Source organism: Epinephelus moara, chromosome 5, assembly GCF_006386435.1.
Source record: "Epinephelus moara isolate mb chromosome 5, YSFRI_EMoa_1.0, whole genome shotgun sequence".
In the NCBI taxonomy this organism is placed as follows: Eukaryota; Metazoa; Chordata; class Actinopteri; order Perciformes; family Serranidae; genus Epinephelus; species Epinephelus moara.
The window spans coordinates 215,597-230,821 of NC_065510.1; the positions used below are offsets into that span (position 1 = coordinate 215,597).

A 15,225-nucleotide genomic window follows, 5' to 3' on the forward strand; every position below is an offset into this window, starting at 1 on the left:
GCTTGAAAACAAAAAACCAAGATAGCGACAGGTTTTACAACAGCACATAAACCAATGGGTGACGTCACAGTGGCTTTGTCCATTATTTTATACAGGTCCATGGTCTAGACTGAAATATCTCACTGACACTTTCTTTGACACATTCATGATCCCCAGATAATTATTCTCCCTGCTGGACCCATCCACCACCCCTTTCGCCAACACTATAGGGACTTTCCAGCTCTTTATATACGCTGTTACCACGGACATTACACACTGACGCCACCTGGCATCGTATCCTAATGCCACAAAAGGTGCTTTTTTTGTGTCAGTGTCATAGACTGTATAAATAAGTCAGTGTCTGATGCTGAAATCACTGACAAAGCAGCAGTATTTGATAAGTTTGGAATGAGAACGAGCATTACGGCTATGTCAGGCTAATCAACCTCAGTTCAACCATCTCTAACCAAACCAGGCTGATAAGAGCTATCTACACATGGTAAATGTTGCTTACAGTAATTTTTCAATGTCTCAAAATGTATTTTTTATTAATAGATGGAAAAGTGAAACATGACTCCTTTAAAACTGCATTTATTGATTTTTGGAAACTAAAGGGCAGAGAAACTCCAAAACAAGCAAACATACAGACATCCAGGACACACAGAAACATTATCATCCTTCTAGGAGTTGTGTTTGTGTCCAGCTGATGATTTTAAGTCCAACATTCAATGTCCGTCACCTCTGCTTTGGGCTCCACCAACTCCTGACAAAAATATCTGGCTGATCTGCTGCTACATGCTCCACTTCAGCTGGTTTCTAACTGTGTCTGTCTGCTGTTTGCTGCTGGGCAGGGAGTGCACAGTGGGTTTTTCGGAGCTTGTTTGATCACAAGTTGTCTGCTGCTGCTGGAAATAAGGATGATGAGAGTGCTTGGACTGAACCAGACAGTAAATGTGCTGTTAAATCAAAACTACATGCTAAATGAGGATAAAAAGCTCTGTAGAGCTGCAGAGTTGAGTGATGGTTGCAAACAGTGAGTACACACACAGCAAAGATATCAAAAACACCAAATATTGGAGTTATAATGTCTTTTTACACTGGAACGTTAACACCTAATCACACATATCGGCCGCTGGCCTTCAGCTCCGGACACAGCTTGGCCTCCAGGTCTTCTATCTTTATTGACTCCACGTCTTTGGAGCTGGACAGGCTGGCGGCACGGGTTATCTTGGTGAGCGTTTCCTCGTAGGGTGGAGGCAGGTAGACCATGACAAAGACTCCGTCTGATCCATCGGAGCTGGTGCTGGTGTGGCGCTCTGCATTCCTGGTCAGGGAGGAGAGGAACTCAGCGCTGCTCTCTGCATCCTGGAGGTCCAGAGCGATGATGTTGGCCAGGCTCAGTTTGCTGCGGGAACACCGGCGGTAGACCAAACCGACCAGGAGAGCCAGCAGGAGGATGGAGACGACCGGGATGACGACGTAGAGCACCAGCTCGGTCTTTCTGTCTTCTTCCAGCTCATTCCAGTTGAAGCCCTGGAGATCAATGAGGAAAAGATGAGTTTAAAAAAACTCTTGGATACTTTTGAATATTTCCCTGAAGAGAATGTTTTACCCATCAAATTCTTTGTGGACAACATGGTGCCATTTGAAAGTCTGCAATTTCAACCACATCCCCCCTAAAGTCCCAGGTTTACTACAGTACAATATAAACTAGAGTGCCTTATTTTAAAATGTTTTGGCTCAGTCTTATAGAGTCCTGTATCAAAATCTAGCTCTAGCACCTTTCTTATTTTAGTTTATATCCTGCTCACATGGTGCTTTTTCCTAAATAAAGTTAATCAGATTACTGCAACCATACACATAACACATACAAATACACAGACATACAGATAGCCTGGGGGCAGGCTGTATTCAGAGAGCACTAGTTGGTTTCTGGGTCTCAAAATGAAGCTGCTGTCTATAGTGTGTTGTGAATGACGGGAAGTTAGGGGCTGAACAGTAAAGGTTTGCTCCCAAAAGTTTACATGGCTGCGGGTAGGCTTTTTGTATAATCATGGGGGGCGGGGGACATATCTAAGCCTACCAATTTTGAAAATGTGATTAACTCTAATCCGCAGCCACAACAAATGGAATTGCAGCAGGCAGAGGTGAAGATGTGCACGTACGCTAAGCTGCACCTGACCAGACGTCAGACAGTCAGCCAGGTTGTAAACACATTCACTATTTCTATCATACTTATCCTGAATTCTTGACACTGAAACTGATTTTCGAAACAATAGAAAACATTACAACAAAAATAAATATTTTCTATAGACCACAGCTTATTGTGGCCAAACCTTTTGCGATAAGAAATATATTTGTGTGTTTTTTTTAAAATGATTTCTAAACATTTAATTAAATGTTCCACCTCTTTTATAATTTCCCTGCTGAGCAGAGGCTCTTTGCCCCTGGTACTCCGTCAGAGCACCAGGGGTCGTTAGGAGGCCTGTGCAGTGTCTCTGGCCGGCGCCAGATGCCCCCTCAGCCCAAACACCCCTCGGATGTAAAACGAAATTTGTCCTGGCTCAAGACTCCCACAACCTCAGATCCAGCACCTGGTTGCGTTGCATCGTACCCTCAGTACGGACTGAGGCTGGTCGTAGGAGTCTGTCCTATTTTGGCCCTTGGTCATGGAATGACCTCCAAACGCGACTCAAGTTGGCCTCTCTAGTCTCTTTGGAGAGCTTTAAGCACAATACTGCTGAGCTTTTGACCACTGTTTGCTCCTGCCATGGTGTTTAGTTTGCTTTGATCGTCTGCTGCTGTCTTTTATTGTTCTTGTCTTTTTATGTGATCATTCCTGCTTTTCCTGCTTGTTGATGGTAGTCTTTTTCCTCTTTATCTCATCTCCTGTGACTGTGTTCTGTATGTGTGTTTGTTTTTATTTATTGCTCTCCGACGTGTAACACTTCCGCCTCTTGGCCAGGTCACCACTGTAAAAGAGATTTGATCTCAATTGGTTTTACCTGGTTAAATAAAGGTTAAATAAAATAAAAAATAAAAATGTCTGGGCGTTGGGACTTTGTTATCGTTCTTTTTTTTGGGGGGGGGGGGGGGGGGGTGGTGGCTACTTTAAGAGAGTCACAGTTACTCAGTCGCGTCTCTGGCCCATGTGGTCAGTGTGTTGTCATGGCAAAATGCGGTCTTGGTGACACCTATTGTATCATGAACTACCACCGAAGAAGTTGCCAGGTGTAAATACGTCTGCGGACAGATTTTACAAGTGTGTAGTTTAGATCCCAACTAACACAGAGTTTGAAGATGGGAGTCATCCAAGCAAGGGCGCCAGAAAAGGGATGGAGGCGGGGAGTAGGGAAGGAGCCATAGAGTGTTGTAGGTTGACAAGGAAGTTATCATTGCACTGGTTCCCTCATGAAAAAGCCTCAGGCTGTCCTCACAAATTTTTCACGTTTTTTTCTACGAAAAGCAATGCACCCAAATTTGTACATATTTGTATGTATTTTGAAAGACTGTGATCACATGACCAGTGCGCTGACAGAAGTAAACAAGCAAACAGTCCTGAGCGCTTGTAAAGAGGCAGGTTGAGTTGGTGGATGGGTCACAAAAAACACAGGGAATTTCCGCTAGAGTCTCGTGTTCGGACCCGTTTGAACTTTCCTAAACCTAACTTCAACTTTATATTAATTATGTAACTGTACGTTAACACTGTAACATCATTCGTGGGGTGCAAATTTGTAGGATATCATACAAACTGTTCTTTAAAAATACATTGAAAGCCTTTGGGATTTTTCAATTGGATTTGGAAAATAAACTCTGTGGCAAACAAATGTTTATGTTTATTTAACTCACACATTTTCTTCAGCAAGATAATCTTCACAAATGAACACCACTTTAGTGATTTCTGTAGCCAAAATGCAATCACCAGAAGTAAAATGCAAATGTTAGGCTATAAACAAACTACAGTACGGTCGCATGACTTTAATGTCACCAGGCGTGCTCAGAGCGATAACGCTCTATACTCTCATTTAGCCACCTATTAGCAACCATCTTTTTCAAGACAAGTAAAGCCATCAAAATTCACAAATGGGGTATTTACTGACGTATTTTATGTTGTAGAACAAAACTTGAAAGTCTCCTAAGCTTGTGTTAACCCCAGGCATTTAACCAAAACCTGTTCAAAGAACCAGGAGGGGAAAGATGCTAACTCATTTCCAGGTTTTAGGACTCATTCCTAGAGCACTGTATTGGCCTAACCACTTTACACCCCCGGCACACATTTGTTTAATTAGCAGGTCGCTGTAACTCAGCTGGAGTGATCCCATCACAAGAGTTTGAAGTATTAAAATAGATATGAGTTTGTTATATTTACTGTGCAGACACTTTTGTCTTTGCCACAAATGTTTTCATTCAGTTTCAGGTCAGTGTGATCATCTCACTGCTTGTTGCTGTTCTACTGAAGTCTTTCTTTTTCTACTGATGTGATGTCACTGCAGCTCAAGATCTCACTAATGAGAGAATAAAGACTCAGGGACCCAAATGCAGACAGGTTGAGGCAGCAGGATGAATTCAGGGGGTGACCACATTGTAATGGTGGTGATGAACTTGGAACACAACAAAGGAACTGAGCTGGTATTTGTAGAGCTGGATCAAATCAGAGGGAACAGGACGCAGGTGAGTGATTGGGTGATGTGGGTCAGGTGGGTGCTGAAGGCCAGACACTCAAGTGATGGGGAAAGGAGGGAAAGTCCGAGGACATCTGGTGGATGGAAGGACAATGACAATGGAGGAGCCTGAGAAGTGGCGTGGCTGAAGAGGAGGGACAGAGGAACAAACTGTTTTTAAACACCACACATGAACCTGCGATGACACAAGATCACTGTGTAGCCACCACTTCCATGCACTGAGGCAGCAGTGACTGCCATGCTAATCAGTCCTTAAACTGACAATAAATGCAAAGCGTAAAAACCTGAAGGAATAAAAACTACTTCATCATTCAACCCAGATTCAGTCTATATAAGTTAAACGACTGTGTTACAGATTCAGACTGATCCTCTGAGAGTGACCGGCAGCTGCTGTAAATCTGCAGTGCTGCTCATCATCACAAAACTCTGAGTCTGATCCAGACAAGAAGGGCGATCCTGCACTCTCCAGCTGTGAGAGAACAACATGTTGCTTACATCCGCTCAGAGTGTCCCAAATTCCCTCTGTCTCAGTTTTTCTAGCAATTAGTTAATGCCGCCTGGATGACCCAGCACCCTGCAGACTCTCTCTGGTCTGCAGGGTGCACAACTGGACAGTTTTAATGCTCAATCCGTCTGAGTGTGACACCGCTGCCCTCGGTACAAAGTGATGCTATCCTAAGAGTCTGAGGCTCCATATGAGGCTTAAAGGACTTTTAGGGAAAGAAAGAGATAGACAGAAAGAAAGAAACAGATCGCAAACCTGCTACACTTGCATCTGCAAATTCTCTTTTGGTTTTCCATTAATATATCATGATAAGCCAAAATTTAGCACCATTACAGCATGAATAATCCACATTTTCCTTTGCCTTGTTGTAAAAATTAAGACATCAGAAGTCTAACAGCAGGATGTCTCAACTTTTTCTCCATTTTTATCTCCAAAACTCTGCAACTGGAGATCAGATTATTCTGTTTTCAAGAGTGAAGTGGGAACAAATAGAGGGATTATTAAAAACAAAGCAGTTGGCAGTTGAAATGTGATTTATATCGTATATCTCTTGTATAACACAGAACACACACATGCAATTACAGCAGAGGGGTGGTGCAGGGTCAGCCAAAATGCAACGCCTGTGGAGCAGTGTGAGGGCTCGGTGCTATACTTGGTCCATTTGGGGACTTGAATCTCCAGTTCCCAAGCCACAGTTTACATATTGTACATACTGTCAAATATATAAATAATAGCACATTTCAAACTATTATATATTTTTAAAAAACAGTCTATTAGCTTTACAAACCTGCTTCTGCCACACGGAGTCAAACGCTGACAAACTTTTTCATTTAAAGTTTAATTCACAGGGGTAAATGCGCAGCAGTGAGCATAAAATCACAGCATGGACTAAGATATGCTAAGAAGATAAATCTGAAGTCCTGAGATGATTAATGTGAAAAAACATTTATTCGTTTTTTGTCTGCATTTGCTTTTTGTGAAATCATGATGATTTGACTTTTGTTGGCCTTGAACAGCTTTTTTTTTTAAAACCATCTGAAAGGTTTAAAGAGGAAATTCACTCACACACACACCATCTGAAACCTGTGACAAGCAGACACTGTTGTTTTGTATTTTCTAATCTTCTCATATGTTTTTTAATTTAAACTCTTAATCTGCAAAGTAACAGCTGTCAGATACATGTAGTGCAGTAAAATGTACAATATTTCCCACTGAAATGTCGTGAAAAGGTCGTATAAAGTGGCATGAAATGGAAAAACTCCAGAAAAGTACAGTATTTTTTTTCCTAATTGTTCTCCAGTACACTACTTTTACTTTAAACATCATACTGTGAACTTTGCAGATCCCCTGGTGACATGTATATATACATCTAGATTTTTTTCACATATTTTCTATTTCACATTTTTCTATTTTATATTACTTTACTCTTTACTTTTGCATTTGATCGTTTTACACTATATTTTTTTATTTCTTTTTTTAATTTTTTTATATGATGTCTCCTGACTTTTGTGCTTAACCACTTAACTTATTATTATACACTATATTTTTTAATTCTTTTTTCATATTTTCTATTTCATATTATGTCTCTTGACTTTGCACTTTATTGTTATGCACTCTGTATTTTTTTAATCAATTTCTTGTATTTTTTAATATTTTCTATTTTTTTTATGTCTCTTGACCTTGCACTTTATTTTCATACATTATATTTTTATTAATTTCTTATATTTTTTGTCGTATTTTCTACCATTTCTTTCTCTTTTATATTATGTCTCTTGACTTTTGCACTTTATTTATCGTTGTACCAAAACACCATGAACAATTCCCTGTATATGCACTTGGCATATATTTACTTGAGTGAATATACTTAGTTACTTTTCACTGCTACCATTCACAGTTGAGACTTGAAACAGTGCAAAACTCAGCAGAAAACATGTGCAAACACTACAGAGCACAAACATAAAAACAATTAAATTAGCATCACCCGATCATCATCTATGACTTCATGCCTGTTTACATGACTTTTTTATAAACAGTTTCAACTTCAGATTGAAATGATCCACTTTTACTATAAATTTTGTACTCCAGTACTGTGATAAGTGCAGCTGGCTGGTTTGTTATCGTGCTGGCATGGCCAAGCATCACACAAAGGCACACCATGTTCCTTTAGGTTTCTGTCACCATAAAAGTCTCCAAATATATCAGATATTTTAGGCTCAATGTGTATAAAATGATGCTTAATATTTTCATTTGATTTTGCATCATGAAGCTGTAATTAAGCTCTTTAACAAGCAGAAAGGGACATTTTCTCCTGTAATTTTAAATCCACATAATTTTAGGTGAATATATTTTCAGATTTACACTGCTGAACCTGAACTCAACACACCTGCTTCTCCTGTGTTGGAGGTGATCCTGTCACCCAGTCGTACGAGCCTCTACCTGCTGGTCCAAACTTCATCCAGCTGCTCTCCAGTAGCATTCGCATGATGCTCAGGTGATGGAGGTGGTGGTGGTGGGGTGGATGGAGAAATGTGTGTTTGTAGAGTAAATAGATGATGATCAACTAAAGCATTCAGTTGTTGGTCCAGTGGAGTAAACAGACCAGAGAGCAGGAAGGGGAGGGCTGTTGGTCAGCGAGGGAGGGAGGGAGGGAGGGAGGAGGGTGCTGGGAGACGAGGGTGAGAGAGATGGGCGGGTTGGTGATGGGGGAGCCTTATGGAGGTGGAGGTGGGGTGGGGGGGACTAAGCGGCTGCTCACATGCCAACACATGCAGCAGAGCAACAGGATTCAGGCCAATGATGGGATTTAGAGCCGTGCAGCTGCCCTATATCATAGAGAGAGTGTAGTGTGTGTGTGTGTGTGTGTGTGTGTGTGTATCCAGTTTGTGTGCCAGTAAAGCTCTGACAGAAAAAGGCGGGGGCTCCTCTTCAGATCAAGTCTCAGGCACGTGGAACACAATCGAGGAAAAAAAACACACTGATTGTAAAAACGACACAGCTGTCACATCTGTGTGTGTGTGTGTGTGTGTGTGTGTGTGTGTGTGTGTGTGTGTGTGTATCACATCAGTCCAAGACAAAAGCCACTAAACCACAGCCTTCCCTGTTTGAGTCTGATCCTCTCTGTCTCCCGGTGTCTCCTGCGGACACCCTGAGGGGTTTCACAGATGCAACAAGTCGTCAACGCCATGTTCACAGTTTGGTGGTCACACTGAGGTAATTTGTGTTTCATAATCTGCACACCGTACTGTTCAGACATGCATTGTGTGAGTGACAGAAAGTGTGTGTGTTTGTGTGCTGGCTCTGCTAGTACTGAATGATGAAATTGTGTTGGACTCTTGTGTCAGACAGACGTTACATTTTGGTTGGAATAAAGAATCTGGTTGATGACGTTTTAAATGTTTAAGGACGACAGAATTGCACCATGTGTGGACTTTAACCTTATGACGTTTTGCAGACCTTGGATTTTGTTCTCTAAACCTTATAACTACGTGTTGTTATTCTACGTCGAGGTGACGTTGGCATGAGACATTTGGAAGACTGGATTTTGGTTACCTAACAACACAACTTAAAGCCAACAAAATATCAGCTTCATCTGTTGTCAGTTTTCTACATCAGCTGACACTGGCATTAGACGTCCTGACATTGGATTTCAGTCACCTGACGTCACAACCCAAATTCAAACAAATATTAATATTGAAAGACGTTGGTTGCCAGCTGGCAGGATGTTAAGGACCTGGTACTGCAGGTCTGGGACATTTAAGTTTACATGAAAACGATCCGTTTCTCATTTTTGTTTTGAAAAAAGTTCCACGTTCAGACGACAATGTTTTGATAACTATCACTGTGCACACGGATCCACAAAAATTACCAAAAACGCTTTAGTACACATGTCAGGCCAGTAGTTGGCAGTGTGACTTTGTGATGAAACTACACGCACCTGTGCACATGCGCTTCCTTCTACAGAGCGGTGATGTATAAACAAACAAAATGGCAGCCGCACAAACATTTGTCTGGACGGACGACGAGGTGGAGTTGCCACAGTAGATCTACACTTTGCTGGAGACGTGTTGATGAATTCGACAGGGTGAGCAGCACAAACAGAGCTCGGGAGTCTGCCGTTGTTTTTGTGATGGTGGACTTTCTTGCACATGCCCAGTGACTGGAACTGTAATGCGCATGTGCGAAAAGTCTCTGTTTTCAGAGGAACTGCATATTGCAAGTTTACGTGACAATGGAGACTCTGGAACCCGTTTTCAAAACGTTGTGTTTTCAGGCACCCAAAACGCAGCTGTCGTGTAAACGATCAGCTAAAATGCAACTAAATTTTACAATTTTCAGTTGAAATCATTGTTGTATAGACAGGACAGAGAAATTTGAGTGTTTCCTACGAGTATTATTGTCCCTGTAGCTGACATTTAGTACCAAAAAAGAGGCACCTCTAATAGTTTTTTTATGTAATATGACGGCCTTTACAGCCTGAGTCCTTCTGGGGAACATAAAATTCTGTTTAGATGTGTATATATGTATGTATGTATTTCTGTGTATTTTTGCTATTACTATTTTTGAAATGTTCTCATTGATTTGTATATACTGATGAAAATGCACTACTGGTGTGCCAGGTCACATGACCAGGGTTTGGGAACTTTAAAGATGGCGTCTCCCTGCATATTCATTCATGTAAGCATCTGAGGAAGAGCCGACATGGCTCGAAACATCATGCTTTAAATAAATTGCACTTGACTGGAGCTATTTTGGTGTGTGGACTTTACTTGTTTTTACATGTGAATTTTTTTGGTCCAGCACCCACCCCTAAACTGGGTAAGATGTGCGTGTTGTTTTTCCACCTTTATAGACAGGACTGAACAGCGCAACACATTCTCACGCCGATCTCGTCACATATCGACATTTGGTCGTGGACCTTTCACGTCGACACGTGACGTGCAAGGTACCTTGGGTGCGTTGGTTATTGACTTTCTTCTTATATAATTCTTATCTAATTCACCCATTTTATTGAGACTTATGTTCACTCCTAATTAAGGCGGGCTGCTTTGATTAACAGGCTGTCTGCGAGGCTTCACTAGAGTCTATGAGTCAGATCCACCCTCCATTCCTCCACAGCTCCTCCCTCTCATCCAAATACGGTCATTTCTGGCTCCAAAAAAATGGTGACGGCCAAAATGCTGACATCAACAGCCGTCCACAAACCAATGGGTGATTTCATTGTAGCTATGTCCATTATTTTTTACAGTCTATGATGAAAACTGAATGAACTTGAGGTGGGAGGGTCTGAATTGGGGCCCATGGCTCATTTTTTCCCAGGGGCCCTCCTGTGGGTTAATGTGGCCCTGGCGCTTAACAGCAGAAAAGGTTGTTAAGATGGAAACTAAAGATAATTTTTATTTTTGATTAATTAAAGTTGATTTATAAACTGTCATGGTTTGTGTGCAGAGCTCTTTATTTCTAAAGTGACTAAAGCTGCCGGATAAATGTAGTGAGTTAAAAAGTTCTTTCCCTCTGAGATGTGATGGAGTAGAAGTATCATGAAAAGAAAAGCCTCAAGTAAAGTAGAAGTACCTCCAAATAGTACCTACATACAGTACTTGACTGAATGTACGTTATTTTCCACTACTAACGTTGGCCTTCAAAATGCATGTTCTGCACAGCTGCACGAGAAGAAACTGATGGTGTCAAACATCTGTGTGTGTGTGTGTGTGTGTGTGTGTGTGAGTTGTTGTCAGCCCGTGGCGTGCAGCCTCCTTACATTAATCCTCATTGAATGTTGCATGAGAGAGAAAAATACCTGAAAACGTTTTCTGATTAAATATTTATGGGATGGATTAGAGAGACGAGATTTATCCGCACGTTTCACTGTATGGAAGGTGATTACTGTTAGTGATGAGCTGAGCTGGTTTAATCACTCAGGTTGATTTATTAAAATCAGGAACGACAAAATCTATCTGTATCTGTCTCTCTTGTTTTTTATCTGTGTTTTATATTCTTAGTATTATATTAATTTTCTGATTTTGTTTGTGGCTGACTGAAGTCCTGAAATGTTTTAATCCTGGTTCAAAAGCACTTATTATTACTGTTATTTATTTGATGTAGAAAACCTTTCTACTCTTGGTCGGTCTTCATTTTGATGAATAATATAATCAACTTGATGGGCCTCAGTTGATCTGACTTGAATAAATGTTTATTATTAATCAACACAAATGTGATCAGAGAAGCTTTTGGCACAGTTTATGTGCATGGACAGAAACACACCAGAAACTTACAGTAACAGGAGAGTGATTCAGCCTTATATGGTGTATGTCACATGTCATACAGATGTGTCTGACACTGGGACATCTACAAGTCCTCATCTTAGCATCTTAACCTTCAGACACCCTGGAGCCTCCTCATATGCCTGCCTGCAGACAGCGAAGGACTCTGAGAGAAAATATCTAAACCATTACCGTGGATGAATCATAACCTTCATACAGTTAATGTTATTCATGGTGACATTCATACTCTCTCATATTCAGTAGTTTTTCCATAACATTGACACAGAGGGAGCTCGGAGTAGAGCCGCTGCTCCTTCACGTTGAAAGGGGTCAGTTGAGGTTCAACATCTGATCAGGATCCTCTTGGGCGCCTCCTGTTGGAGGTGTTCTGGGCATGTTGCACTGGTAGGAGGCCCCGGGGCAGACCCAGAACACGCTGGAGGGATTACATATCTCATCTGGCCTGGGAACACCTCTGGGTCCTCCAGGAGGAGCTCAGCATGCTGCCCCCGCGACCCGACTTCTGATAAGCGGTTGAGAATGGATGTATTGATTAATCACATCTATTATTCTGGATTTTGATAAACTGTTCCTCATAAACACACTATTAGACAAAAAAAAAACTCCCCCAAAGTTCACTTACTATCTTTTTTCTAGAGCTTTCAAGCACATTTCTCTTCATCAGCAGAGAGGGTTTTCAGTCTTCATGGTGATGATGATGATGATGATAATGATGATGATCCTTCTGCCAGTGAAGACCATGAGATGTGGTGGATAAAGCCAGTAAGTGGACCTTGAATTAATGATTTTGTCCAGTTGTTGTGTTGCCTGGAAAAGTCAATAACACTTAAAAAAAATGTAGTAATTCTGTATATAAGATAAATATAGAAAAACTGGATAAAGTATATTTATTAAAAAAAAATTCAAAATAAACACAATTAAATATTTTTATTTGTTATCTTTATATAAAGTATTTTGTTAAACTACTATTTAGGAGGTCAAGAATAAACTTTTGCAGTCAACAACAACATATTATACGTTATGTAATAGTAAATTATCATACAAATACACAAACAAATAACAGGTAAATAAAAGTAAATAAAAAAGGTACATTAAATGAATATAAAATATGCAAATTAAAAATGAAATATGGTAAAATAAAATAAAAGTAAATAAAAAGCAGCCCAGGCTTGTAAAGAATGACCATGACAAGGATATTTATTTCATATAATTCTCATCTTTCACATACTTATACAGCATATATAAAATGATACCACAGTTCACAACATTTTCTTCTGTAATTATCAGTCCTTAGAATCAAAGGAGATTATTTCTGTCAAATATTTTAAATACTTAAAAACGTCTGGAATTAATTTCTTTCTTTCATTTTTTATTCATTTATTTATGTAAATGCTGATTAAGCTTCCCAACACAAATCCAAATACCTGTTTGGATATACAAGGTAGTAGAAACTTCTACAATATTTGTTCTTTTATTTTCTTTCCACATTTTTGTTTCACCAGACTGAGCCACCTGTCTTACATCTCATCACGTCACTAACACTGAATCCTGTTTGAATCGTCCTTCAGAGACCTGATGAAGTCTGTCACTGACACTGAACAGAGCTGCAGCTTGTTTTTCCACCCAGATTTTACAAATCAGCAGAATCTTAACTCACTCTGGTTTAAATCCTCAACACGCCTTCAATCAGAGGATTTAAAGAAGCCATCAGCTCTGACTGCTGCTGATGAGGACGAGCGTGACAACAACTCCTGTCAGACTGCAGACACACAAACTGTGGTGTGTCAACAGAACTGTTTGTTGTGACATCTCAAAGAGTGAATGCATACAAATGTTTTTAGTAAGGCTCGGTGCTCACCACAGGTCAAACTGACTCACATCTGACTGTGAGGACATTAAATCTCATACTGTTCATGTTGTTTCAAGCAACTCTGCCTCCTCGACATTATGTTTAAATATTACTGATTTGCAATAATAATAATAAATGAAAGAGGCATTTTAAGGGAACACAAATCTGCCCAGAGCAGTCGTTTTAAAATTTGTACAACTTTCTGTATTTTGCACTTGTGTGTTTGAGGTCTTCTCCCGTGTTGAATCTTGTTAACAGGTTGATAAAGCTGAGAGCTACCTCGTGTTTCTCATACCATGCTGTGTCTTACAATATGAATTGATTTAAAGGAACAGACGAGTCAGTCATGTTCTTTGTTTTCTTCCCAGAATAATAACAAGCAGCTTCGGGTAGAATAAATATCTGTAACGTATTCAGATTCTGATGCATCCCTAGGTGCAACACAAAGTTTTCAAGACTCGTCTCACTTTATGAACACTGTTGAGTAAAAGGGCAAAGAGGGTGTTTTGTGGATTTTTTGTTCGGCATATTTTTGATAAGGCATGAAGTGTGAGTGGGAGTACGTGTGTGCCATCCCTTATAATGCCCACCTATAAGTATAAAGTATAGTGTAGATCAGTGGTTCCCAACTGATGGGTCGCAGTTCAAAAGTGGGTCGTTAAAGTTTGGAAAAATCAGACTTTATTTTAGAGCACAGTGGGTTTCCGACACAGAGCTTTTATTTTGAAGCACCGCTTTTTGCTGTAGAGTGAGTGAATAATGGTCAGCTACTTAACACACACAGCAAACTACTCGACAACATGTATGACGCTGAGTATATCAAACTATGTGGATCTTGAAGCAATGACTAAGGAGAAATCTGGACCCCCTGAGAGGGAAGTTATTGCCATTTTTGATTTTGTTAGGTCACATTTGTTTATTGTTTCTGGTTAGATCTGTTTCTTATTTTGGTCTTTCCCCTCCATTAAGTTAAATCTTAACTCCATCTCTTCTAAAACCCACAGTCCAAAGACACGGACATTAGATTATTTGGTGACTCCAAATTACCCGTAGGTGTGAATGTAAGCATGAATGGTTGTCTGTCTCTGTGTGTCAGCCCTGTGATAGTCTGGCGGCCTGTGCAGAGTGTACCCTGCCTCTTGCCTAATGACAGCTGGTAAAGGCTCCAGCAAACCCGTGACCTTGTACGAGGACAAGCGACTACGGAAAATAAATGAATGAAAAAACAAAACCTGAACAAAGCCGTTTCATGTAACAAATCAATGTTTCCTCTGTGCTGTTTGGCACATCGCAGACAGGCCAATCCCCCAGCGCCTACTATGTGTGTTCACCTTATGTCAGATCCAGACATTAGGGGGGTTTGAGCTGAATTACCTGCAGAGGTCTCTTCCTCTCAGAAACAAACAGACCAGGTGATTTAAACAGGTAAAAACACTGAATAAAGCAGTTTCTTGTTAAAAAAAATCTGTGTTTTCCGATGCTTTCAGTGTGGAGGGGCTTCTAACTAACTATCTAGGAGCTAGTGTTTGGTTTGTCCATTCTGGGCTGCTGTAGAAACATGGCAGTGATCTCCATAGATGAGGACCTGCTCCCTGTGTAGATATAAACGAGGCATTCTAAGGTAACGAAAACACAACAGTCCTCATTTTCAGGTGATTATACACTAAAGAAAACACACTTATTATATTATATTAAATTTCTGCCAATATATCCCCCTACATCCTGCACACTGGAGCTTTAATCTGAAGAAACTTCCTGGTTAAATAAAGATTAAATTCATTTTTTTTGATAATTTTTCTATTCTATATGACTTTTATTTTTATTTTCTCCAGGGTAAATTCTTTGTATGTGAAAACCTACAGTGCAGTAAACCTGACTGAAATAAATAGTTAAAGTGTCATCTTTGAATCAACACTATTTACTGGATAC

The 15,225-nt window shown here is 40.3% G+C and overlaps 1 protein-coding gene across 1 annotated transcript; it reads right to left on the reverse strand.

The window, feature by feature from the left end:
* Positions 1-562: 562 nt before the first annotated feature.
* Positions 563-7,722, reverse strand: LOC126390511 (small integral membrane protein 28-like). The gene is made up of 2 exons (XM_050044841.1): positions 7,550-7,722; positions 563-1,512 (listed from the first exon to the last, which is right to left on the reverse strand). The coding sequence occupies exons 1-2, from the start codon at positions 7,646-7,648 to the stop codon at positions 1,096-1,098; spliced, it is 516 nt and encodes a 171-aa protein (XP_049900798.1). The 5' UTR covers positions 7,649-7,722; the 3' UTR covers positions 563-1,095.
* Between the last annotated feature and the right edge of the window lie 7,503 nt (positions 7,723-15,225).

Coding starts and splice junctions, on each gene's coding strand:
- LOC126390511 (XM_050044841.1), bottom strand. CDS start 7,648: ATGCGAATGCTACTGGAGAGCAGCTGGATGAAGTTTGGACCAGCAGGT. Junction 1,513..7,549: donor CTCCAACACAGGAGAAGCAG/GTGTGTTGAGTT, acceptor ATTGATCTCCAG/GGCTTCAACTGGAATGAGCT.